This window comes from Vanacampus margaritifer, chromosome 1 (assembly GCF_051991255.1).
Source record: "Vanacampus margaritifer isolate UIUO_Vmar chromosome 1, RoL_Vmar_1.0, whole genome shotgun sequence".
In the NCBI taxonomy this organism is placed as follows: domain Eukaryota; kingdom Metazoa; phylum Chordata; class Actinopteri; order Syngnathiformes; family Syngnathidae; genus Vanacampus; species Vanacampus margaritifer.
The window spans coordinates 21,264,810-21,289,961 of NC_135432.1; the positions used below are offsets into that span (position 1 = coordinate 21,264,810).

The 25,152-nt window shown below is 41.5% G+C and overlaps 1 protein-coding gene across 1 annotated transcript in view; it reads left to right on the top strand.

Annotated features, from left to right (window-relative positions):
• plxna3 (plexin A3) overlaps positions 1 to 25,152 on the top strand; it is a 47,824-nt gene that overhangs the window by 8,583 nt on the left and 14,089 nt on the right. The window contains exons 2-16 of the mRNA XM_077582760.1: positions 2,015 to 2,396; positions 2,463 to 2,653; positions 3,187 to 3,734; positions 4,948 to 5,112; positions 6,476 to 6,658; positions 14,559 to 14,699; positions 14,776 to 14,876; positions 16,251 to 16,374; positions 16,703 to 16,853; positions 17,954 to 18,053; positions 18,137 to 18,251; positions 19,220 to 19,420; positions 21,720 to 21,816; positions 22,936 to 23,126; positions 23,198 to 23,346. Of these exons, the coding sequence (XP_077438886.1) occupies positions 2,089 to 2,396; positions 2,463 to 2,653; positions 3,187 to 3,734; positions 4,948 to 5,112; positions 6,476 to 6,658; positions 14,559 to 14,699; positions 14,776 to 14,876; positions 16,251 to 16,374; positions 16,703 to 16,853; positions 17,954 to 18,053; positions 18,137 to 18,251; positions 19,220 to 19,420; positions 21,720 to 21,816; positions 22,936 to 23,126; positions 23,198 to 23,346 (2,765 nt within the window). The 5' untranslated portion in view covers positions 2,015 to 2,088. The remainder of the gene's footprint in view (positions 1 to 2,014; positions 2,397 to 2,462; positions 2,654 to 3,186; positions 3,735 to 4,947; positions 5,113 to 6,475; positions 6,659 to 14,558; positions 14,700 to 14,775; positions 14,877 to 16,250; positions 16,375 to 16,702; positions 16,854 to 17,953; positions 18,054 to 18,136; positions 18,252 to 19,219; positions 19,421 to 21,719; positions 21,817 to 22,935; positions 23,127 to 23,197; positions 23,347 to 25,152) is intronic.

The following is a 25,152-nucleotide window of genomic DNA, read 5'->3' on the forward strand; positions in this document are numbered from 1 at the left end:
AAAGATCAGCACATTAACTAATTAGCCTGCTGGGCTGAGGGGGACACCAGAGAGGAGGGGTCGACAGATGGACCTGTGTGTGTGTTTCTTCAAGTGCTCTTCAATTTCATTTGACCATCCATCAGCCTGCAAACTTACACTTGTTATTTTTGTATGTATTTACCTCCAGCGAGGACTTTTTTTTAGTCACGTCCGCCTACACAACAAGTGTTCAGATGCAAAGAGGCAGTAAACAGTTTAGCTTAATCTCAGATTATTTTTATTTATTTGACACAAATCCAATTTCTGATTTAATTGGACCCGTCTTCGCTTTTAGAGAAAGCAGGTACAGTAATATCATTAATATAAAAATAATAATGTTGAAATAAAGTTTTGCTTGCTCTCCGAACGATGTAGCAGAATTAAAGAGGAAGTCAACCCCCAAATTTTCTTTATGCAGCCCCACTAGTCTAAACACAGGATTGTAATTAATATGAGTTAAGTAACAATCCGTCTCAGGGGGCGGCCATTTTGCCACTGGCTATAAACTTAAAAATGAGCTGTTTTCTGAAGCTGAGCCGAGATTGGTCATCGCCTGAGCCCTGAGCAACTGTGATGCCATTTTCAGTCGACAGCAAGTGCCAAAATGGCCGCCCTGAGATGGATTAAAACAGGTGGATTTATTCCACAAATTATATGAATACCTTCAGCTCTTTAGAAATATCGAATCCAAGGAGTGGTGAGTACAACAACAGTTGCTCTATATTGCGATTGCCCTTTGTTGGACTGGTGACCAGTCCAGGGTTACCCTGCCTCTCTCACAAATTCAGCAGAGATAAACTTGAGCTCAAACGCATCACTAATGAGGACAAGCACAATTGAAAATGGATTTCAAGGACTGTACTCTTCTCCGCAGAGGTCTCAGATGTTTTTGGAATCTGCTGGGGCCACTTGCCAGTTTGGGAGTCACAGCCCCCGACAGCTCCGATTACCACAAGGGCATCGCCCGTTGCCTCTCTGTACTCTCTGCGCTTCTTCTGTAGCTCCTCCTTCAGCAGACGTCAACGTTCATACCTAATGTGTTTTTTCAATTGAGGCGAAGGTGCTATCACTGATTATTCACTCAACAACGTCACAAAAAGGACATGTGCTAAAATAATAATGAGCTTTTTCTCACTTTACTCAATAAAGGACTCCGTGTGAAATACTGTTTAGTTGAATCCAAGGCTGTTTTTATGCTGCATTAATGGTAATGGGTGCATACCGATTAAGTGGAACTTGTAAAGGAAGCGTGTTTCAATGTTTTGCCTGTCACAATATGTTGCTGGCACAGATAGATGAATGAATACACATTATTCCTAGTAAATAATAGTTTTTGGGCCAATAAAGTAAAAGTTGGAATAATAAATAATAATAAAATTGGATAATTTCCCATGACACACCTTATGATCTCTCACTAATCACTAGGCCCGACCGATTAAACAGCGGCCAATTATTGCCCTTCAAACACGGCCAATTGGGTCAAATGGCCGATTATTTTCCCCTTTAAACATTATCATCGAAAAAACGGAATTTTCCGACGCTGTGAAAGTACCCTGAATGCACCATTTTGCTTGTGTAGCATTAGCATCAACCAAGTGTGTAGCATATGTTATTCTGGTTATTCTGTTGTCCTTAAGCGTCCATTGTGATGTTTAATGACATGACTCCCCAGTTGTAGTTAACTAAACACACAACGATAAGAATTACATCCACTGTTTATTTAAATACAAAAACAAAACATCCTTTGTTTTTTAAAACATCGCTAGCCTAGCCCTAATGCTAAAAGCAAAGGGAGGATCCCATTCAAATGAATTGGGTGAGGGGGAGGGGGGGGGGTAATTTTATGCATTAAATATATATTTTTAAATAATCGGCAGATTAATCGGTAATCTGTATTTTTTTCTGCCAAAAATGCATATCGATCGGGCCCTACTAATCACTATGACTGCGCTGACCTAACTAATGGTGGCAATCTTTTGTTTTTGTTTTTCAGTCATGACCTGCTGACACCCTTCATCCACCAGTGGACAACTCCTCCTTCCTTTCCCATCTTGTCCATCTCCCACCATGCTTCCCTCTCCCGTCCCCATCCTCTCGCTCCTCCTGCTCTCCTGGCCCCTCCTCCTCCTCTGTGCTCTGGCGGCACCGCCTCCCCCCCTGGTGGCGGCAGGTGGCCGAGCGACGTACCGGGTGTTTGACACCTCCCTCACCCACCTGACCGTCCACAAGAGGACAGGCGAGGTTTTCGTCGGAGCCGTCAACCGAGTCCTCAAGCTGTCGGCCAATCTGACCGAGATGAGGAGTCACATGACCGGACCGGTGGAGGACAACGCCAAGTGTTACCCGCCACCTAGCGTCAGGGCCTGCGCTCACCGGTTTGTCTCACCCCACAACTGTCTGTCTGCATGTTTGTCTGTTTGCTTACCTGTACGTTTCCCCAGCCTGGACTCTTTGGACAACGTAAACAAGCTTCTATTGGTGGATTACACTGGAAACAGGCTGGTGGCGTGCGGATCCATCTGGCAGGGCGTCTGCCAGTTTCTCCGACTGGAGGACCTCTTCAAACTGGGGGAGCCTCACCACCGCAAAGAGCACTACTTGTCTGGTGCCAGAGAGGCTGATGGCATGGCAGGTAGGCGGAGATTCTCACACCTCCTTCACATGAGCAGCTGTTGAAAGGCTGCTCGGGTTTTGAAGCCAGATCGGGGACAAGTGTCATGACTGGTTCCAAAGATTTGGCAAAATAAGGGAGATGGCACGCAGAAGTCAAGGATTGACCAAGATGAATGACATTATTGTGATATGAGATGTCAGCATGGCGCAGTGGAGGAGCGGTTAGCTCAAACTCCCACACAGATCTGAGGTTGGGGGTTTGAATCCAGTCTTCAGACTTCCTTTATATTTTTGTTTCCTTGTTTTTGGGGTTGTTTGGCTTCCTTACACTTTGCAAAAACATGCATCGGGTTAGGCTCCTACTAACCTTCGACCCTAATTAGAATAAGCGATATAGAAAATGGATTCAAGGATGGATTAATCTTCAGTAAAATTAGAAGATGACATCAGTAGGTGCAGTCACATTGTCAGATGCCCTTCAAGTACAAGTAAAGACAAACCAATGTGTTGACCATTTGGTGTTGCCATGGTAACCATAACCCTTCTCTCTAGGTGTGGTTGTCCGCGAGGACGACTGGACCAATGACCCCAAGAGAAAGAAAACCGCGAAGGCCGGCAGCCGCCTCTTTATCGGCGCCGCCATCGACGGAAAGTCGGAGTATTTCCCCACGCTGTCCAGCAGGAAGCTGGTGACCGACGAGGAGAGCGTTAACATGTTCTCGCTGGTCTACCAGGATGAGTTTGTGTCATCGCAGATCAAGATCCCGTCAGACACGTTGTCCCTCTACCCGGCCTTCGACATCTACTATGTCTACGGTTTCTCCAGCCGCACTTACGTCTACTTCCTGACGCTGCAGCTGGACACACAGTTGACGCAGATGGACGCTGGCGGAGAGAAGTTTTTCACCTCCAAGATCGTGAGGATGTGCTCCAACGACACAGAGTTCTACTCCTACGTGGAATTCCCTCTAGGATGCACCAAGGACGGTGTGGAGTACCGACTGGTTCAGGCCGCCTACAAGCAGAAACCAGGGCGACGCTTGGCTCAGGCGCTCGGCCTGTCGGAGGACGACGATGTCCTGTTTGTCATCTTCTCTCAGGTGACTTATTTCAGTCATTCTCAAAGTACCGTACTTATTCCCATGTTTGTTGTACATAGTTTGTTGTATGTAGCAAAGTTCTGAGCAATGACTGCTTGAAACTGTTGCATCTCAAACGTCGTCTTACAACAAACAAACAACACTTAAGGACACACCAGTGGATTTTTTTTTTTTGTTGTATTTTACTTTGAAGTACGATACATTCATAAGTGGAGTTTCCTAGTAAGATATGAATGCAGCCTCATTTTGCTAAAGATAATGAATTTTATCTCCAATACATTTTAATGTAATCATTGTTTACACTCTAAAAACAGTTGGGTCAAAAAGAACCCAAATTGGGTTAAAAAGGGACCGACTCAACTTTTTTTGTAATCAACCAAAAAAGTTGGGTCAAATAAGTTACGCACTAACAACCCCCAAAAATGGATTTCTTTGTGAGTTATTAATTTATTTTGACCCAACCTTTTGGGTTAAACAGCTCAAAACGTTGGTTCCAATCATTTTTTATGCAGTTCAACTGGGTTATTCAATTCACCCAAAAAGTTCATTGAAATGAATGACCCACAAACAACCTAAAAAAAAGTGGGGTGCTTTGTGGGTTATTAATTTAATTTGACCAAACTTTTGGGTTAAATAGCTCAAAAAGATGGTTCCAATCATTTTCGAGGCAATTCAATTGTGGTTGTTATTCAATTCACCCAAAAAGTTGGATGAAATGAATAACCCACAAACAACCGTAAAAAATTGGTTTGCTTTGTGGGTTATTAATTTAATTTGAGCCAACTTTTTGGATTAAATAACTCAAAAAGTTGGCTCGGCTCTATTTTGACCCAATTCAAGTGGGTTATTTAATCGACACAAAAAGTTGGATCAAATTAATAACCCACAAAGCAACACCAGCAAACTAGGTTGATTTGTGGGTTACTAATTTAACCTTTTTTTTATTTTTTATAAACCATTTATAATAATTGATTTTCGGCTTGTTTTGTCGGTTAGTCATTTGACCCAACTTTTTGGGTTAAATAACTCAAAAAGTTGGGTTGGTCCATTCTTGACCAAGCAAGTAGAGCCCCCCCCCCCCCCCCCCCTCTCTATTAAACACAGTGTAAATGTTCAAACTAAGCATACCGTAATTGATTTCCTTGGTCATGCTCCACCTCCAGATGATGTCGCTCCATTTAATTGGCCGCTCTCATGTGTGTGTGTTGTTCAGGGTCAGAAGAACCGTTCGAACCCCCCAAGAGAGACACTCCTGTGTCTGTTCACGCTGCACGACATCAACCTGGCCATGAGAGAGAGGATTCGCTCCTGCTACCGTGGGGAAGGCCGCCTCTCGTTGCCATGGTTACTCAACAAGGAGCTGCCCTGTATCCATACAGTGAGTCACGTCACATCTGATCAAACTACATCCCCACGCTCACTGAAAATCTTACAGGTGTGCACAATTTGTTTTCACACACAAAATAAATCCTAATTACCATCATAAAAGCTTGCTGACATTCTTGAGGCAAAATCAACTTGCAACATAACGAGCCTGTTTTTATGGTGTTACGTTTTCACTCAAGGAGGCAGCACTTAAACACCAGGTTGCCAAATGACATCTTTGACGCAATATTGCTTCTCAGTCCAGTTACTTGAAAGCTTTTTGACCAGCCTAGCTGAAATAAAATGGTGTGTTGGTACCTGGGCCTTCAGTGGGGATTTACCTGCCTTAATCCACATTAATATATCACTGTCATGTCACAATAATAGAAACCATTATACAAGTACACGGTATACCAACACTCAACTGTGACATGTCCATCTTATGCAGCAGTTCAGAATCAATATCTATCAATATAACATGACAAAAACTTTTTTTTTTAAGACCCAAAACATCGCACTCACTAGAGATTCTGATTATTAAATGCATTAATGTGTGCAAATTGTTACAGACATGTTTTGCTAGTTGAATATGGTGGGAACAAGTTTTACTCTGACTAACCAATTACACGATGGAGAAATGCTGACATGTGATTGGTTGAAGAAATAGCCCCATTGCTAATTAGCTTTAAGTTACTTGGGTCAACACTATTGATTCTGAAGGCCATGGGCAGATTAGATTGACATGAAAGCACATTAGAGGCTGAAATCTGAATAAAAAAAAAATATATATATTTATATATATATCATCGACGTATATGTACTTGAAGGAGTGTACCCAAAAGAAATGGTATGAAATGTAGTGAATACACTAGTAATATTTTTTTTATAATTACATTAAAAAATAAACACATTTATGTTTTAAATCTTTAGCCTAAACTGTTTTCAGAAAACAAGAAACCCCCCACCACAAATTCAGTAAAGAAAAGGATTTGCCTTGATTACATTTTTTGGATTACCATGATCCAAATGCCTGGAAATGTACCCAGCCAAAACAAACAAACAATTCTTAGAAAGCATAGTGGTATTTTATTTAATTTTATTGATACTGTGACAACTAGTTAAAAATTAAATGGGCAGTTATTAAATTAACAGAATGTAGGTCAGTGCTTCGGATGGTGTTAAGGCCAGCAGAGAAGGACTTGCGTCTCAAGATCTTGTTTGGAAGTACAAAAGATTTACTTGCTGGGTGAGCAGCAGGCACTCCAGACATGCAATTATTTGTATACATCATATTTAAGTATCACTTATACATCTTATGTTCCTGTTTAAGGACCAGTACCTATCATTAAACAATTTTTGTGTTCTTTTTTTGCCAGCCGAAGCAGATCGGAGACGACTTCTGTGGTCTGGTGTTAAATCAGCCGCTGGGGGGTCTGCGTGTCATCGAAGGAAGTCCGTTGTTCGAGGACCGCACCGAGGGCATGGGCGCCGTAGCGGCGTACACGTACGGCGAGCACACGGTGGTTTTTGTGGGGACGCGCAGCGGCCAGCTGAAGAAGGTGAGTGCTTTTTTGAGGGATTATAATTTTGATGCAAGGACATGATTTATACTATCAGGGTTTTTCCTAGGGATGTAACGATAACGGCTATATCGTGATATCGCGATATTAAAACTGCCACAATATATCGTCGCAGCACATCTGTTAAGGCATGTTTTGGCCCTTATCGGTTTAAAATCCACTCTAATGGTTAGATGAAGGGGAACGTAATATGCCTGTGAACTAAGTCAATATTTGGAGGAACTCAATGTGCTAAGTGGAAAATCAAACCTCATGTTGCTCATCCACACCCGATGTTTGAAAAATCTACAAGAGGTGATTGTGTGCGTGCGCAAATTGAATGCAATAGAGTACATGTACAGTATTTGATGGACAGATAGTGAGAGGACTTGTACTCTGCTGTCAGCTGATTGGCTCTGAGAGATTGTGTGTGTTTGTGCGAGTGTGCATGTGTTTGTGCACACTCATCTTTTCAAAACAAACAGCACAGGGTAGAGAGGAGACACGCTGTACTGACAACGCGCACACACATGCTCGCACAAACACCCGTCGTACTGACCACACACGCACAAACACACACACATTTGAGTTTGCGAAGGGCAACTTGGGTGAAATATTTCATGTATTTCTTGGTTGACTGATGTAAAACACCAGCATTATGATGTGACTGTCATGGTCATGTGACTACAAACACGCATCCTCATGACATGTGCCGGAAAGTTGGTGGTTGCTAACAAATGTTTACCCAAGAGTGTGGGTATGTTTTTGTGTTTTTATGTGCCCTTGCTAGCATTAAATGTCTGTCATAAAAACATATATGCAGTACACACACACACACACATTCACATGCGTTCTTTTCATCCTCATGGCTCATTCCATCGCTCTCTCTGTCCTTCTACAGCATTTTTTATAATCCATAAACATCGTCCCCAAGGACACGCATACAAACACACACTGCCATAAAAGTGTGTGTGGTCTGAATAGAAAACTAAGCATTTCATGGTGTGTGCGAATGTGTGTGTGTGTGTGTGTGTGTGTGTGTGTGTGTGTGTGCGTGTGTGTGTGTGTGGTCAGCGGGCTGACACACCCAGTCTAAATGTGAACATGGGAGGAAACCCAGTGTGTGCCTGCCACACGCTAGTATCGCGGATGGCGTCACCGCGCTAATGTAGCATGCTACTAGCCTGGCAGCTCCCTTGTGCCGCAGGGCCAATAAAGCTAGCGGTTAGACTAGCCTAGCGTGGAAGCACAGAAAAAAGCTCTTTTTTTTTTTACTTGAATTATGACATCAGGGCTCGATGTTAATTTTTACACTGGTAAGCACTTGTATGACCAACTTTTTCAGTTGGTCGCAACCTTTTTTTTCCAGGAAGTACAGCATGATCATATTTGCTGATGGATGTAAAGTTGTCGTAAAAGTTTTGTTATATGACTTAAAACTTGACTTTGACTCAAGATATGGTATTTGCAAAATATTTTACTGGAACTAAAACTTTGTATACAACAAGCACTGGCTGATAAAACAAAAAACACAGGCTTTGCTTTTATGTGAATTTTATTTTGTTCAAATGAGAAGGGTCAACTGCTATAATGGAGCCTCTAGTATCAGTATGAAGTCATGCTCTAATATCAAACCTAATTCTGACAACAACAAGCTGTAACAAGCTTTGAACTGGCCTGCAACAGATAATAAACATAAAATATGGCATACTGCAATCGAGCAGTACTTTTTTTTCTTCACGTGCTCTCTTGGCCGTTATGTCTCCCTGTCCTTTTCATCATCACTACCATCTGATTCGCACATTTTCCTCACCATCATTACTATCCACCTCTTTGTTAAAAAAAAAAAAAATAAATAAATAAAATGAAATAAATGGTTTCATTGATTTCTAATTAGCAAAACGCTTCCTCTCATTTCGTTCTGCGATGCGTATATGTGGTTTGCGTATACGCGACTGCACGCATCCAATCTGGAAGCAGCAGCCAGCTAAACATTTTGCGGCGGGTGGTGTCTAACCCAAATAAAAAGGGTCGTTCAGAGAGGCAGAGCACGTTCCCCTCTCATTCAGTTCCAAACGAATCCTATGTTATGACTAGGCCGGTTTGAAGGTTTACCGTGTTTAAAAATGTGATGTTTTAATAACTGCTAATACTGGTAATGAACCCTTCTTGTCTTTTTATTGAGGGGACATCTAAGCAGGGTACAATACGATTGGCTGATTGTAGAGTTGAGTAAAGGAGCCGCCTTTTGAAGTTAATTATCTCCAATTAACTTTTTTCCCTCCTTCTTGAGGAGCAGAGAGACCGCAGTTACGCACAAAAGAGAGAGGGAGCAAGACCAAATTTGGTCTTGTCTCATAAGATGAGGTATACTGCAAACAATGATGCGTTTTACTCTGATTAATGTGCATTCTACACAAAAATAAATAAATAAATAAATATATATATATATATTTGAAAAACCCTTTGAGTTTCCGTATGGTTGGAATGAAGCAGAGCGTGGTCGGAGTATATTCCGAACGCACCCATAGATAACGATATGGTGCTGTCTGGTTGCAATTGGAGCGTACAGGAGGAGGAGATTGGCTGAAATAGTGAAAAAGATGGTGACTTTCAACCACATTTTAAACACTGAGACTGCAAAGGGAGCCTTTAACACACGAGTATGAAATGTTTACCAGCACATGCTTAAAAGTTGACTGCATTGGCGAGCATATTGGTCGCAGTCTCAACCCGTAAACATTCACAGAAAAGTGATAGAGCCTGATGGACGAGTCGCTCATTTTTATCTCACAGTTCTGATGTTCTCCAACTTTCCTGTGTTGAGTTTGCATGTTGTTCCTGTGTTTTTCCCCCTCCCACATTCTAAAACATGTTAGCCTCATTGAAAATAAAGAAATTGTCCATAGGTAGGACTGTGAGTTGGACTGCTTGTTTGTCATGACTTTGACAGGTGACTAATCTGTTATTTGTCTATATTTGCCATGGCATTACTTGGCGACCAATCCATTACTTATCAATATGTGCCCTGCCATTGACTGGCAACCATTCCAACATAAACCCTCTTGCACAAACCCAGCTGGGATAGGCTCCTAATGAGCACTATAGAAATGTATGGATGGATGAATGGGATTGTTGTTATCATGGTTATGACGGAAGCCGGTGAGCGTGTGTGTGTGTGTGTGTGTGTGTGTGTGTGTCTGTATTTTTGACAAAAACTTCTTTGTGTCCAACATTGTGTTTCCTGTTCCCATTGTGTGTGTGTTTGTAAGAGATGGTGTCCCAGTAAGTGTATTACTTAGCGTTCCTAGAATTCCCTGCTGAAACACACACACTGGCACAAACACTGAGGATTAATTATTATGCTGTTGCCATGGAGACGATGGAAGAATTAGTGGATGTGTCAGTGAAGACTCTTCACATTGGACCATGTTCTGTCTCTCCTTATGTTACCATAGTAATTCTGACATGATGGTGAGGTGACAACGGTGGCTGCCAGGTTGACTTTTTTTTGCCGGTCTCAACATTCCCGAAAACTCACACATGTTCGCAAGTTTGCGTGTCTTGGTGAAAATTTATACATTTAAGCGGTCGCCTACACAAGGGCTCAAAAGTACCCAGTAGAAAGAAGGCTAGAAATTTTTTTGCATACCAACTACACGACTGTATGGACACAAAATTGGGTGACATTGTCACGGTGTGGTCACGGAGCAGCGTGATGTCTGTCGGCGTGTGAGGTGGAGGACCCAAAATGCAGGGAGGCAGGAGAACCACAGCAGGAGTGCAGGCGAGACTGGCGTGCTTTATTTTACAGAAAACACTAACCGAGGAACTGGTTAGCATAAAATAAGCAAGGAACTGAAACAATACAAAATCAAAATGACAGACAGAACTCCGGGGGTGACCGTGACAAGCGGCAATGATCCCACACGGACTGATCACCACCCGGGAACTAAATACACCCACGCTAATTGGGTAACTAGCCACACCTGGGGCCAGGCACAAGTGGCTGAGGGCCCAGATTGGTCAACCCGCGGAAGGGCGGGAACCCACTCAGGGCCCTCAATCAAAGTCAGATCTTCCCAGACATGACAGACATGTTTATCAAAACGAACAAGTCTTTAGGATCCATGTACAATATTAAGCAGGAAGTCAGCCATTTTAATTTGAAACAGCCATATTTGGAGAATTCCTGTGGCTCATACTTTACTGTGGAAAAAAAGAAGTGTGAGGGCCGTTAATTTTTCTCGTTTCATAATATTTACCCCGCGACATAACAGGAGGGTTGAATTGGCAGCTTTCTCACGGTAGTCATGTGTTACATGCAGATGACAAAACAACTTCACAAAAGGTGGTGTGGCCATTTGAGCGTTACTAGAATAAAGTGCTTGCTGCTTACTGAAGGAAGTTGGAAGAAAACGAGCAAAAATTTCATATTTGTTGTGTGACTGGAGGGTGGCAAGCATCAGTTGGTGGTCTTGCTATTATCCATTGTGTGTGCGTGTGTGTGTGTGTGTGTGTGTGTGTGCGTGTGTGTGTGTGTGTGTTAGTGTGTGTGTGTGTGTTAGGGGGATGGGAATGAGCTAATAAGCTTAACAGTCCCCCCCTCATGTCACCCCTCACTGGCCTTCCTCCTTCTCGTCTTCCTCCCTGAGGCTCTGATGGCTCAATGAACAATGTGTAGTGTGTGTGTCAGCAAAATGCACACACAAAATTCCTTGTTTATATCCAGCCATGTTTTTCTTTTGTGGTCATCATGACAACCGTGAACGATGTGTTATTTTTTAAAATTTCGATAGAGAATTAACAGACATATCTATATGTAAGTACTTGTGCATTCGACTGTGGAAAAAAATGGCGTTTAAAACCTCTGCTGTCAATTGATTTATGCAGTAGCACTCCCGGTAATATGAATCGTTTTTTCTCTCCCAATGTTTTTTCTTGAGAAAAAAAAGTAACAGATGTTTTTTCTTGATTTTGTGGGGAGGAAAAAATGCAAGTTTACTTTCAGAATATTATGATTTTTTTTTTCTTTCACTGAATTCATTCTCATGAGGTTATGACTTTTTCTTTCCCACAAAAATATGGCACCAAGACTTACGAGTGAGCAGACTTATGAGTTTTTCAAGATTATAATTTTTTTGCTTCAAGGTATTTATTGTCAAGCCTAGTTCAAATTTACTTTAAAGCTAAAACTTAGCTAAAAGCTAAAACAAAGAGTTGTATGATATGTTGTATATTGAACCAAATCACATGAACTTTGTCTAACAATAGTCCGCAAATGCTAATGTGCAATGCAAATTACCATAGGCAGGCTAACAAAACTAGCATTGATTTTGGGGTAATAACACGGCACAACAAACATTATTACAACATTTTTTATAGTGTTTGTTAGGGCGCTGGAATGGATTATTAACATGAAACTTGAAAAAATAAACACATTTTCTCATCTTTAACTCAAAATGCAACTTAATTTTAGTATCTTTATAAAATTGTAGTATGTTTATAAAAGCTAACTGTTTTACGACCTTCGACTTATATGCTGTACAGTGTACACGCACGCACACGCTGTGTCTCCCTCACCATTGAGCCTTGAGGTCACGTGTGTGCCTTTGCTACATTGTGGGGCCCATACACGCATATTTTTTCCAGGTTTAACTACCATTGTGGGGACCGACTTGAAATTGTGGGGACATTTTGGTGGTCCCCACAAGTTCAGACCTCTTTTTGAGGGTCAATACTTGGTTTTAGAGTTTAGCTTTGAATTGGGTTACGGCTAAGGTTAGGGTAAGGAATGGGGGTAGGCAATCATTTTTGATGGTTGGGGTTAGGAAGGGGCTAGGAAATGCATCATGTCAATGAGATGTCCCCACGATGATGTGTTTGTGTGTGCAAGTGTGTGTGTGTGTGTGTGGGGGGGGGGGGGGGGTCTGAACGTAATCACTGGCCCAGACATACTCACACGCACACAAATATACATATGCAATTCGGATGGAACCCTTGTGAGGGTCTCGGGGGGTAGTGACTTCAAAACACATAAGATGGAGGCCGCACATGCTCACACACTCGCCCAGATTGTCTTGGAGGTTAGGGGTTAAAGTTCATGTGTCAGTGTGTGCGCGGTTTTGAGCGTGTGTGTTTAGGGTTTGAGTCACAGTCACAGGTGAAAGGTCACCTCTTCCTGAATCACTCCTTTCTTCTTCTTGCATGGGTCGTACTGGGGGGAGGGGGGGGGGGGGTATCGGGTGGCGACTCCAGTGTCATGTCAGCTGCCTTGTGAAATTTAAACAACATCTGCATGTTTGCCACTAGCAATGTTGTTGTGGTTTTGTTCGTTTGTGTGTTGTGAGTGTGCGCATTTGTGTGTATGTGTGAGCATGAGTGTGTATCGTTCTTGTCGGCTGCAGTGTCCTACTTTCAAGCCCCTTCCTCCTCTTCTTCCATACTGTTCTGTGTGTGTGTGTGTGTGTGTGTGTGTGTGTGTGTGTGTGTGTGTGTGTGAGAGGGGGGGGGGGGCTCATCAGCTCAAATTAGGACCAAATGCACAACAAGCAGACAGCTCATTAACACACTGACAACTACACAGTCTCACTCTCTCTCCTTACCTGCTTCTCTCTTTTCAGCCCACCACACTAACCCCCACCTGACACACAGCCCACACCCCTCACCCTCATCAGTCTTGTTTTTTTGGGTCACACTCAGAAGAGCCAAGCTTTCGAGTGTGGAAGACATCAGTACCACGGTTCATTTTACTGTACTGTGGCGTCGATGTGTGATGTCCTTATACACACTGACAGACACGTGCTATACATACAAAAATGATGGCAGTTCCACATAAAAGCACCTTATAGAACAATAAATAACAACACTCCTAAAGGGGAAAAAGCTGTTACTATAAAAATATGCATGCACATTTTAACAACAGTAAAAGAAAAACAATAGCAGTGTTGAACAATTCAATATATTTTACAGTTAAAAGTTGTGAGATGACTGATAAGTGAGTGAAGATCGCTTCTCCCCTTTTTTTCTTGTAAAAGTCCAACTTTCTCACTATTCAAAAAGAAGACACCATTCCCTATATGTATATAGACAGTGCATACACAAAACATACTTAGCAAATTTATTAGACCACCTTCTATTACAATATTTATGCCACAGTTGTCTGACTACAATTACATTTGTAATGCTACATAAAATACAAATTATCATTCATGGATTTTATTTAAAAAAAATAAGAAAGCACATTTTTATTTCTTGACTACACACCCTGATTTTAACATGCCAACCGATTTTTTTTTTTAAATGAGAGAGCCAACACATTACCAAACACCACACACTTCAATTATCGGTACCATGTTTGTTGTAGTACCCAGACTGACCTGTGAGAGGCAGAACAGTGCCGCAGGGCATTCAGGCTGACACAAATCACAAAGAAGATGAAAGCATACTATTGGTTTTAGTAGTGTTAGTGGCAGTTGTATAGATAGCGATAGCAATAGTAGTAGTTGTACAAAGTAGAAGTAGTAATAGTAGAAGAGGCTATAAGAACTTGGCTATGCTAGCTGTTATCTTGTTTGATACTGTAACTTCATTATTGCGTTTGCTGTTGTGGTGAATGGCTTGATGGACATGACAATGGAACTATTAAATAAGTTTAACATTTGTGATTTCCAAGCAGATGGGGGAGGGAAAATACTTATAAATAAAAAAAGAAAAATATGTATTTTTTAAAAATATTTGAAATTAGGCCTGATGATTAGCATGTGTGTACCCCTCTTTAGATATAAGGCAAGGCTCACCCTGGACTGGTCACCAGTCATTGTCAGTGCACATATTGTAAGTAAACAGCGGACTGGTCATTAAATTCCTCAATATATGTGTGTGTGTGTGTGTGTTTAAGATCCGTGTAGATGGACTCCCGCCGCCATCCCACAATGCTTTGCTGTACGAGAGTGTAACCGTGGTGGAAGGAAAGCCCATATTGAGAGACATGATGTTCAGTCCGGACCACCTCTACATCTACCTGCTCAGTGACAGACAGGTTTGCATGCACACGCAATAAGGCACAGTCACACATGTCCACGCGTCTGACATGTTCGGCCATGTTGTCGTTTCAGGTGACCAGACTTCCTGTGGAGAAATGTGAGCAGTATCAATCTTGTTCAGGCTGTTTATCTTCAGGAGACCCTCACTGTGGCTGGTGTGTCCTTTACAACAAGTAAGACATACACTATGATTTCTTACTATTTCTAAATGATTAGGCAAATGCTCTTTTTGTTCATATAATCTAAAAAGATTGCATTTAGTCACCACCAATTTTATTTGCATCTTTAATTCATTCACTCCTAGCCATTTTCACTTTGCTCCCGGCTGTTATACTGGATTTTGACTGATTTTGCAAGGCCCACAGAATATTGTGTTCTATTGCTATAAAAAACATGGAACCTACCAAAAGAAAGATTACAGTCTCTTCTTTCATCAGGGAAAAAAAGTTTCCGTTTTGCAGCAATTAACATTAGAATATAGCTACGTTTCATCAATATTCGCATTCCTGGTGAAAACACTGTCAAAAAGAGCTTGTTGCAACATAGCCCTGGTTGCTCTCTTATACTCTGCTGCCACCTGCTGGCTGTTTTTGTAATAACCACCATTGCTTTAAGCCACCTCTTTAAGCTGCATCAAAGCCTTCTGTACATTTTTTGGGAGTGAAGGACAAAGTGTTAAAAAATGTATTTACACTTTTTTGGGTTTGAATGCGTTAGTAGGCTTGGGTAAAACAAACAAATCATTCATATCAAGTGTCCTGTAATTTTCTATTTATTGCACTTTCCTCTAAAATCTGATTTAATTAAATTTTTAAATGATTATTTTTTAAAAAACTTAATGCAAAAAAAAAGTCATGCAGTTTCCATGAAAAAAGCCTGTATGTAAAAAGATGAGAATTGTGCCGATGCTGAATTTTCTGCAAAGAACTGATGCTCGCTTCTGATTAGCTCAGATGTTCTGCCGTGCATGTGTGAGTGAAGGGCATTTATAGAAACATTAATGAAGCCACATGGGAACACACGCACACACACTGACTTGCACACACAGTTTGTGGGCCTCTTTGATGTTGAGAGTCCAGGTGGAGACATTTCCTCTTTGCTGTAACATCAATCAAGTTGGCCTTCAAAATTAAAGAGCCCTTCTCTTTGCTCAGGAAGAAAAATGGCTGCACTCATTCAGGCTTCAGTGCGTTTGCTATCACTTAATAATATGATCATGCATACAACACTGCAACCTTGCTGATGTGTGCTCTTCTGCAAAAAGCTATGGATATTGTGGAAGAGTGTGAATGAAAATCTAGCAGTTGTGCTGAGTCACTAGTTAGAGGAGTTCATTTAAATATGGACCCTGGAAATGTGGTGAACCCCTGCTATTCGCAGAGGATAAGCATCGAGCTCTGCCACAAATAAGAATTCCTAAATTTTTGAAATATAAAAAAACAAAAAAAACTAAAACAAGAAGTTCTTCAAAAATCACTGAATCATTTCATATGCATTTTCCATTAAAAATGGCCGGAAATGATAACCATGTCATGTGACCCCACTAGATGTTCCAGACAGGAAGCATGTGAGAAGTGGCAGGAGCCTCAGCATTTCAACACAAAGCTGGACCAGTGTGTCAACATCTCCGTTACCCCCAGCAACATGTCCGTCACCGCCCCAGCAACGCAGGTACGTCCCATCATAGACATCAAACATGCCTTGTGCAGTTTGGCCTGTGTCTGCGATATACCGGTGCATCAAACACATTCGATGTGGCAAATCTTTCCTGTAAACTAGTTCAGAAAGTGACAATCTACCGAACGCCTCTCATTCATTCACTGATTTATTAAACAGTTATCCATTTTACTGAATTCTGATGGTCCTGATTCTGCTTCAAACAAATCCTTCCGTGATTAAAGCGACATCTACGTATATACTGTATGATGTCTGTGCGTCTTGTTGCATTCGGGCTCCTCGGGTCGATGACATCACAGATTTCAATGTTGTCTGTGTGCAGCTGAGCGTACGAGTCCACCACGTGCCCGCGTTGTCAGGAGGCGTGTCCTGCGTCTTTGAGGACATCAGCGAAACCCCGGCAGAGGTCGGGGCAGACGGTCAGGTGACGTGCATGTCACCCACGCTCAGAGACCTGCCGCCACATTCCTACGGTGACACATACGCACACAGACACACATACACACACGAGGAGCCATCAGGGACAACATTCTGGATGACCTCTCACACACGCTACTGAAACGTTATACTAATTTTCATTAGTATATGAGAGTGTTTCAGTGGTGAGTGTGAAAGTGTTTCCATTGTTTGTGTGAGTGCTTTAGTATTGCATGTGACAGTGTTTCAGTAGATTGTGAGAGTCTTTTAGTAGTGTGTGAGAGTGTTTCACTTGATTGTATGAGAGCATTTTAGTAGTTTGTGAGAGTGTTTCAGTATCGCGTGTGACAGTCTTTCAGGAGTTTTTTTTTTGGAGAGTTTCAGTAGTTTCAGAGCCTTGCAGTGTTTGAGTGCATTTCAGTTGCAGATGAGAGTGTTTCAGCATTTTTTGAGAGTATTTGTTTTGATTGTGTGAGAACCTTTCATTAGTGAGTGTGTTTTGGTAGTGTGTGACAGTGTTTCAGCAGTGTTTGTGAGATTAATTCAGTAGTGTTTGTGTGCGTGTGTGTGCGTCAGTAGTATGCCTAAAAGCTTTACAGTTATGGGTGTGAATGTTTGAATAGGGTGATAGCATTTCAGTAGTGTGAGTCTGTTTCAGTAGTTTGAGACAGTGTTTTAGTAGTGTACATGTGAGATCCATTCAGTAGTGTGTGTGAGAGTGTTTTGTTTCAATAGTGTGATAGCATTTCGTTAGTGAGAGAGTATTTCAGGAGTGTGTTTAAGAGTTTTCTTGCAGTGTGTGAGAGTCAGTAGCGTGTGCAAGCATTTCAGCAGTTTGTCAGCGTGTTTCACTTGATATGTGAGATCATTTTAATATTGTGTGAAAATATTTTGCTTAATAATGTGAGAGAATTTCAGTAATGTGTGAGAGTGTTTCACTTGATGTATGAGAGCATTTTAATATTGTGTGATAATGTTTTGCTTATTTGTGTGAGAGAATTTCAGTAATGTGTTAGAGCATTTCAGTTGTGTGTGAGAGTGTTTCCATTGTTTGTGTGAGAGCATTTCAGTAATCCTGAATGATGTTCCTGACGGCCCCTCACACACGCAAATATGCACTGGTCACATGCGATAATGCGTGGTGTTGTCTCGGCAGGAGAGAAACGAGACGTCCAACTCAGTCTTCGATCCAGCGAGACCAGTCGCACCTTCATCAGCACCAACTTCACCTTCTACAACTGCTCCGTGCTCAACTCGTAAGCCTGACGTCCAGTCCGCCCCTCTGTCGTTGTCTTCTTTGTCTTTAACCCCGCCACCTGTCTTTACTTCCTCTTTGCAGGTGTACTTCCTGTGTGGGCAGCATGTTTCCTTGTCATTGGTGCAAATATCGTCACATGTGCACCAACAATCTGGAGGACTGCTCCTTCCTGGAGGGACGTGTCAGCACAGCCCAGGTAAAATGCTGCTTCCACTGAGCGCACTCTGTATAAATCCATGTTTGAATGCTTGAAAAAAAGCAGCACTACTGGTTAGCATGTCTGCCTCATTGTCTCTGTGCACTAACATCGACTAGTACCAGTGTGTTGTTTGTATATACATATGTGTTCAGCAATTGAGTGGCGACCAGTCCAGGGTGTCTGCACTTCTCAAAAAGTCAATAAGGACGTGCTATAGAAAATGGATGAATTGATTGATGTGTGGGTGCGGAAAGTGTGTGTCTTTATCCCCGCATGTGTGCAAATAAGTGAGGTGTCCCTTGAAAGCATTTAAAGCATTTCTCCACAGTCACTGCAGCATGCTGTGCTCTGGTCCACTTCCTGTGGTGCTAACAGGCTTCCTGTCAGTCACAAGGCAATTAATTACTGCGCTGATGCTCGTTCGCGAAGCTTAACGTCCTCTGAGAAATACTGTGTGTGTAGGCTTCCTGCAGTCAAAGTCACAAAGCTTAGATCTGTCGCCTATTGACGATTTTTGATCATGACCTTTCAACTGGCAGTATACGAGTTCATCACCTGGGACACAAAGTCAAAACTAACAATTGAGGTGCTCACATTGAGATGAAACGCCGTGAAAATGTGAAATCAGGAAGATAGTGAACAAAATAATCAAAATGTCAATGGGATCGATCATCACAAATTGTCAATTAAACAACAACAAAAAATGTCAGGTATGAATTTTATTTTTAATTAAAAAAAATACAAAATCAACAACCCATGCTTAGGGCTTAGTGTTTTTTCTCCGACAAACATCCATTTCCACCTGTTAGCTGCCGATGCTATTGCTAATAATACAAAATTCCATTTTTTGCAGGCTGTCAAAATAAATCAAGAAAAATAATGCATTTCCACCATTTATGAACACTGGGGATGCTAATGCTAAAAACATCCGCCATCTTGCTGATTGTGTGGCTTTTCGTCCACAGGGCTGTCCTCAGATCCTGCCCACGTCCGACATCCTGGTACCAGCCGGTCTGGTTCGTCCAATCACGTTGCGAGCGCGCAACCTCCCGCAGCCTCAGTCGGGCCAGAAGAACTACGAATGCGTTTTCCATATCCAAGGGAAAGTCCAGCGAATCCCGGCGGTGCGCTTCAACTCATCCTGTATCCAGTGTCAGAACACTTCGGTAAGGCTACCCAGCATGCTTGGCTGGCTACCAAGTCTTACTGTCAAAATAAATCAGCACCAGCATTGCCGCAGTTACCTTGAAAAAGTAATCTGATTACTTCTTTTTTTTTAAGCAATTTGGCTAGTTAAATTCAGAATCTGCATATGAATCAGAATACATACAGTATATGTTATCACATACTAACTTAGCACATAATAGGTAGGAGGTACGACATGAACTTTGCCAATTTGACAACTGTAAAATGGTGGCATGAAATTACCTCTCATGGGCACGCCTTTTGTAATAGGGGAAATATTGCTAGCTCCGACTTTGGTAAGTGCGTCACTTTCAATACCCTTACTTATCGCTTTCCAACTGTCACTCTTTACCGCTTGCATAACGTGACATCATTCAAGCTATTCACCTGCTGAAAAAGCAAACAAACAAGATTATTTTGTACACACTAAATATAAAAGATAAAATAATATAAGGGGAAATTTGCAATTCAATATTAATCGTTATTGTTTACTTGTTAATTTTGTTGCCCTGTAGTTCTACAAGTAGAATGTGTGTGTTAAATTATTGAGTCCTGTAATATTTATTATATTCATTTTGTCATTTTTTTCTCATTAATTCATCTTATTAAATAATTTATTGTGAATATCAAAATGGGGCCATTGGGCTCGAAAGTTACAAACCTTTCCTGAGACGACGGGTGTTTCAATACTCACAAGCAGTATGCTAAATGCCAGGTTTCCCCAATTACTCGGTGGCGGACTGATACAAGGCCAACCCCAAAATATTTCAGTGAACATCAGAGTCTGAATATTTTATTTTGAAAGTCAGGTGAAGCTGGCAAAAATTTGTGAAAAAACAAACATGCTTCTGGGAAACTGGCTACATAATGAGACAGTATCAGACAATATCAGCAGTCCAACTTCAGGTATGTTTATTGCTAGTTGACTCAAACGCACAAAACCCGCTCTGCATAATATGTGGCGACAAGCTCGCAAATGAAGCAATACATCCATCAAAACAGCTTCTGCACATGGAGCCCAAACAAGAAAGACAAGCCTTTGGAGATTTTTGAAATAAAAAAAGATGACCCAAAGATGTTGGTTAATATGCTGCAATATCAATATCTCCCCCGCCTCCCCCTCACAAGCCCTACTAACTGGAAAATGTTCCAGTAAAACGCCCCGCATCCCCCACTGTCTTGCCCAGCCTGCTTCGCCTCTGACTGAGACACACAGTCGTCTTCTCAGCACAATGACCTTCATTTGTCCTTGTGTCAGCAAACCAGTTGAGTAGATGTGTGTGCGTGGGGGTGTTTTAAATGAGGAGGAAATTGAGCATTTAGTCCAATAAAACCACAATACTGACATTGCTGGCATATTCCTGACTCAATCAACATTTATTTTTCAAGTAGCCCATTGTATGTTTGTGACATGTCTGTGTATTTTTGTTGGAGTTTAATCATACGATACGATACGATACGATACGATACGATACGATATACTTTTATTTTCCCCGTGGGGAACTTTTTCCTGGACTCCGTCCAGCTGCAGTTTACAGTAAGGAAAAAACAACAGAATAGAAAGAGATAAAATCTAAATTAAATAAGAAGTGCAGCAGTAGTTTACAGTAAGAAAAACAACAGAATAGAGAGATAAATAAAATAAATAAATAATAAATAAAATAAATATATAATAAATAAATAAATAATACACACACACTCCTATATATATATATATATTGCACCACTTAGTTAATGTCGGTTATTAAGTAATTTGATGGATGTCGGCAGGAATGAGTTCTTGTAGCGGTTCAGCCTGGTTCTGGGGGCCCTGAACCTCCTGCCGTGTGAGGTTCACTTGAAATCCGTCCAATACAATCGAATTTATTTTGTACCAAAGCACAACAACCACAAATCCTGATTAGAGATAACTCATCGCTTGGCCTCTTATAACAAGTCTCATGAGAATGTGTATGCGTCCGCGTGTGCTGAGGCCGTTCGGTGGGCTCAGCTGGATGATTTTAATGGTAATGGAAACATTAGGCACCCACACACACAGAATCATCGTACAAAGAGATGGGCTGAAGTGCAAATAGAGTCCCCAGAACGAAAAAACAGGAAGGAGAACGCATTTTCCTGTTACTTGTATTGATTTTTCCTCCCCCATTCTGAAAACATGTAGCATGCTAGCTTGCTAGCTAAGTCACTAAATTGTCCCTTCTTGTACAGTGTATGTAAGTGCTTATGTGCTCTGACATGAGCTAATGTGTTGACATATTTGCATGTTCTTGTATGGCTTAGTACTGGTATGAGGGAACGGAGGCAGCTGACCTTCCGGTGGACTTCAACATCGTCTGGGATGGAGACTTCTTCATTGACAAGCCAGTATCTATGAAAGGTAGCGTGACAATTGACTTTCCAAATCTATCCCCTCTAGTTGTTGGTCACCTTTCGTTATGTCCAAACTGATGTTCATGAATGACTTGTTTTGCTTAAAAACACAAAGATAATTTATGTGCTTTCATTGAGGATAAAAGTAATTAAAAAGTGGAGTGGGATAGGGACTAGGCTGTCCCACGAATAACAAAAATCTGCATATAATTGACGGCCATTATAATTGTATTGAAAAAAAAATTAACAGTATGTTTTGTCTTTCTATCTTCTTTTAACCCCAAAATTTCTTGACTAAACATGGATTAATCATTAAAAACCTTTTCACTGTCCATTTTGTGTGCAACAAGCTTACTGGCAAGAACAATATTCCTGATTTTTTTGGTTTAGCCATTGAACATCTGGCTGCTTAACCCTTGGGTTGTATTTTTATTTATTTTTGTACTAGACTTGCGTTATTTGAGCCCAAAATGGGCTCTGCTCTTGAACTGTGATTACAAAGTCAATTATCAATATATTTTTACTTTCAAGTTACTCAAAATGTTCAGTGGCATCAGACCTATCCATTCACATATAGTTTATTATTTTTTTATTTAATTTTTTTACGCTATGGACAATAAAAGCAATATTGTGCTATGAGCAAAATTATGCTACATATTTTATATATATTAAAAATTCAATATTTCAAATTCAAATGACGTAATTACAGCCTTGAAAAAGTCAAGACATCATAACAGCAGAAATTTTTATGTATCCCTGTTTTTTTTTTGTATGTAAAAAATTATGATTTATAATGGGAATCAATGTGACCAAAATTGGCATTTTATAAATAAACATAGTATAAATCTCTCTCTCCCATTTGCAATAATTTAGAAATTACCGCATAGTGCCATTTTGAACTTCTACATATTATGTATGACAATCTGCTGAAAATTTTAGCTTCCTAGTGTTTTTTCTTAACATCAAATACATCCAAAAAAGTGGTTAATGCTGTCCTAGTGTTTTAACAGTTTTATTATTATATCCTATAAGTTCACTGGCCACTATGCAGAGTAGTATTTAAATATAATAATTTGTGAAAATTGTCCCCTCCCCTTCCCTTGTTTATGTGGCGTTTCGTACTCAGCGTTGCTGTACAAGTGCGAAGCTCAACGCTCCAGCTGCGGCCAATGCCTGAAAGCGCCAACTGCCTTCCAATGCGGTTGGTGCGCCGAAAGCAGGAAGTGCGTGTTACGTCAGCACTGCACGGCGCCGGAACACAGCTGGATGCACCACGGACGCCACAACGTGCGCTGCAGCCACCCGCGCATCAACAAGGTAAGAGCGCCCACGGACGACTCAGGCTCCGTCTCCGCACCCGCCTCTCCATTAAAAGTTTTATCCCGCAGATCGCTCCTCTGACGGGACCTCGCGAGGGGGGGACTCGAGTGACCATCGAGGGGGAAAACCTGGGCCTGCAGGTTAAGGAGATAACGCACGTGCAGGTGGCCGGCGTTCGTTGTAACCCGGTTCCCTCGCTGTACATCAGCGCAGAGAGGTCAGTGTGAAGCAAACAAGCGCACTTTTTTGCAGCGTCACTGAAATATGCTGACTAACACCACTCACTGTGGAGTTGACATTTAACACTCGTACTCATGTAGTTGAGATGTGAATGACACATATGGAGTGTATAGTGGACGTGTGACATGACTTCAGTGTGTAGCTGAGGTTTAGTAAATATGCACAGTGGATAGTGATTGAGCCAATAGCAATTTTTCATGACTAACTAAATCTGATGTAAAAATATGAACATTCAACTGCATGTGGCAAAGCGTATGCTGACACTTTTGTGGAGTTGTGCTGGTAGGAAAATGTGCTGCTGATGTAGCCGTTAGCGCTTCTGTGTTTACTGAACCCAACACGGCCGGATCCATGCAGTGACAATACAAACTGGCAGTTGTAGATAAGTATAACGATGTTCCGCTGAGCTGTTGATACGGATTCTGTAAGTTTTGATGACGTGTTGAGTCCTCGTTCGGCAAACCTATCATGAGTCAAATTATCAGTAACACTCTCCCGCTGCTAACTCTCAATCACAAATATAACACGGCTGCTGTTCGTTTTATGGTTGGATGTTGTGTAGGCAGAACTTCCACCCACACACTCACACAACGGACTTCTGCTTTCCGTCCATGGACCTACTGTATATATGAATGGACTGTCAATAGGACCCTTGCAGCTGAAGCTAGAGGGTAGCCATCTTATGTTGCCACTTTTACAGAAAACACACTGTTATCAAATCAATGCATGTTTTGTGCTTGGATCCCCATATGGAGTAATGAGAGCCTCGCAAAGAGCAAACTTCAGTGTTCACCATTCAGAGTATATCTTCTCAATATTATGAATTGTTACTCACAGAGGTAAGGTTTACATTTCCCCCGCAAATACAGTAATTTCTGGACTATAAGGTGCATCTGACTATAAGCCGCGCCAGCTAAATTTGGGGAATACTCGAGTTTGTTACACATAAGCCGCACCTGATTGTAAACCGCAGGTGTTTTAATGTTACCGCACCGGGTTCCCACTATTTTCTTTTCCATATTGAGGCCGGAAATTGTCTCACTCTCGTTCTGTCTCTCTTACTGTATTTGGGCTCACTTTGTTGGTTTTGCTCTGCCTGACGCTCTTGCGCTTCCTTTGTAGTGCGCCCCCTTGTGAGCTGATGGATAAGCCGCACCTTTGTATTAGCCGCAGGGTCGAATGCAAGTGGAAAAAATTGCGGCTTATAGTCCAGAAATTACTGTACATTATTTGTATTATTTAAATACATGCATTTTCCTGATGTTTTTTTTCTCACTTGGTTATTGATTGGTCTGACGACATGATAAAGACGAATCTTTGAGTAGCACCCGTAGATATACCTTACAAGAGAAAATTTATTGGTATATTATATATCATTAGTATATTGGTATAACTGTATGTCATACACAGTGGAATTTTCGCGGTAGAGGCAGAAAATAAAAAACAAAACAAGAACAAATATTAAAGGTCCCATAGTATGAAAATGCTCTTTAGTGGGGTTTTCTATCAATAATATGCATCCCGACCTGTCTACAATCCAACCAGGTATGAAAAAAATCCGTCCGCGACTTCTTTAGCTTTCTCCTCTTTTGTAAATGTGTGCTTCAAATGGGCAGATTAATTTTCTGTGACTTAGTGACGTCAAAAAGACACGAAAGTGCACTCGACCCAGCCCTCTCGGGTTAGTGGCACCGCCTCTGGTAAAGGTTTGTCACGCCCACTGAAATTTGAGAAGCTGGCTGCTCCTTTCTTTTTCTTCCCCTGCAAATGCTCCGTGGAGAGG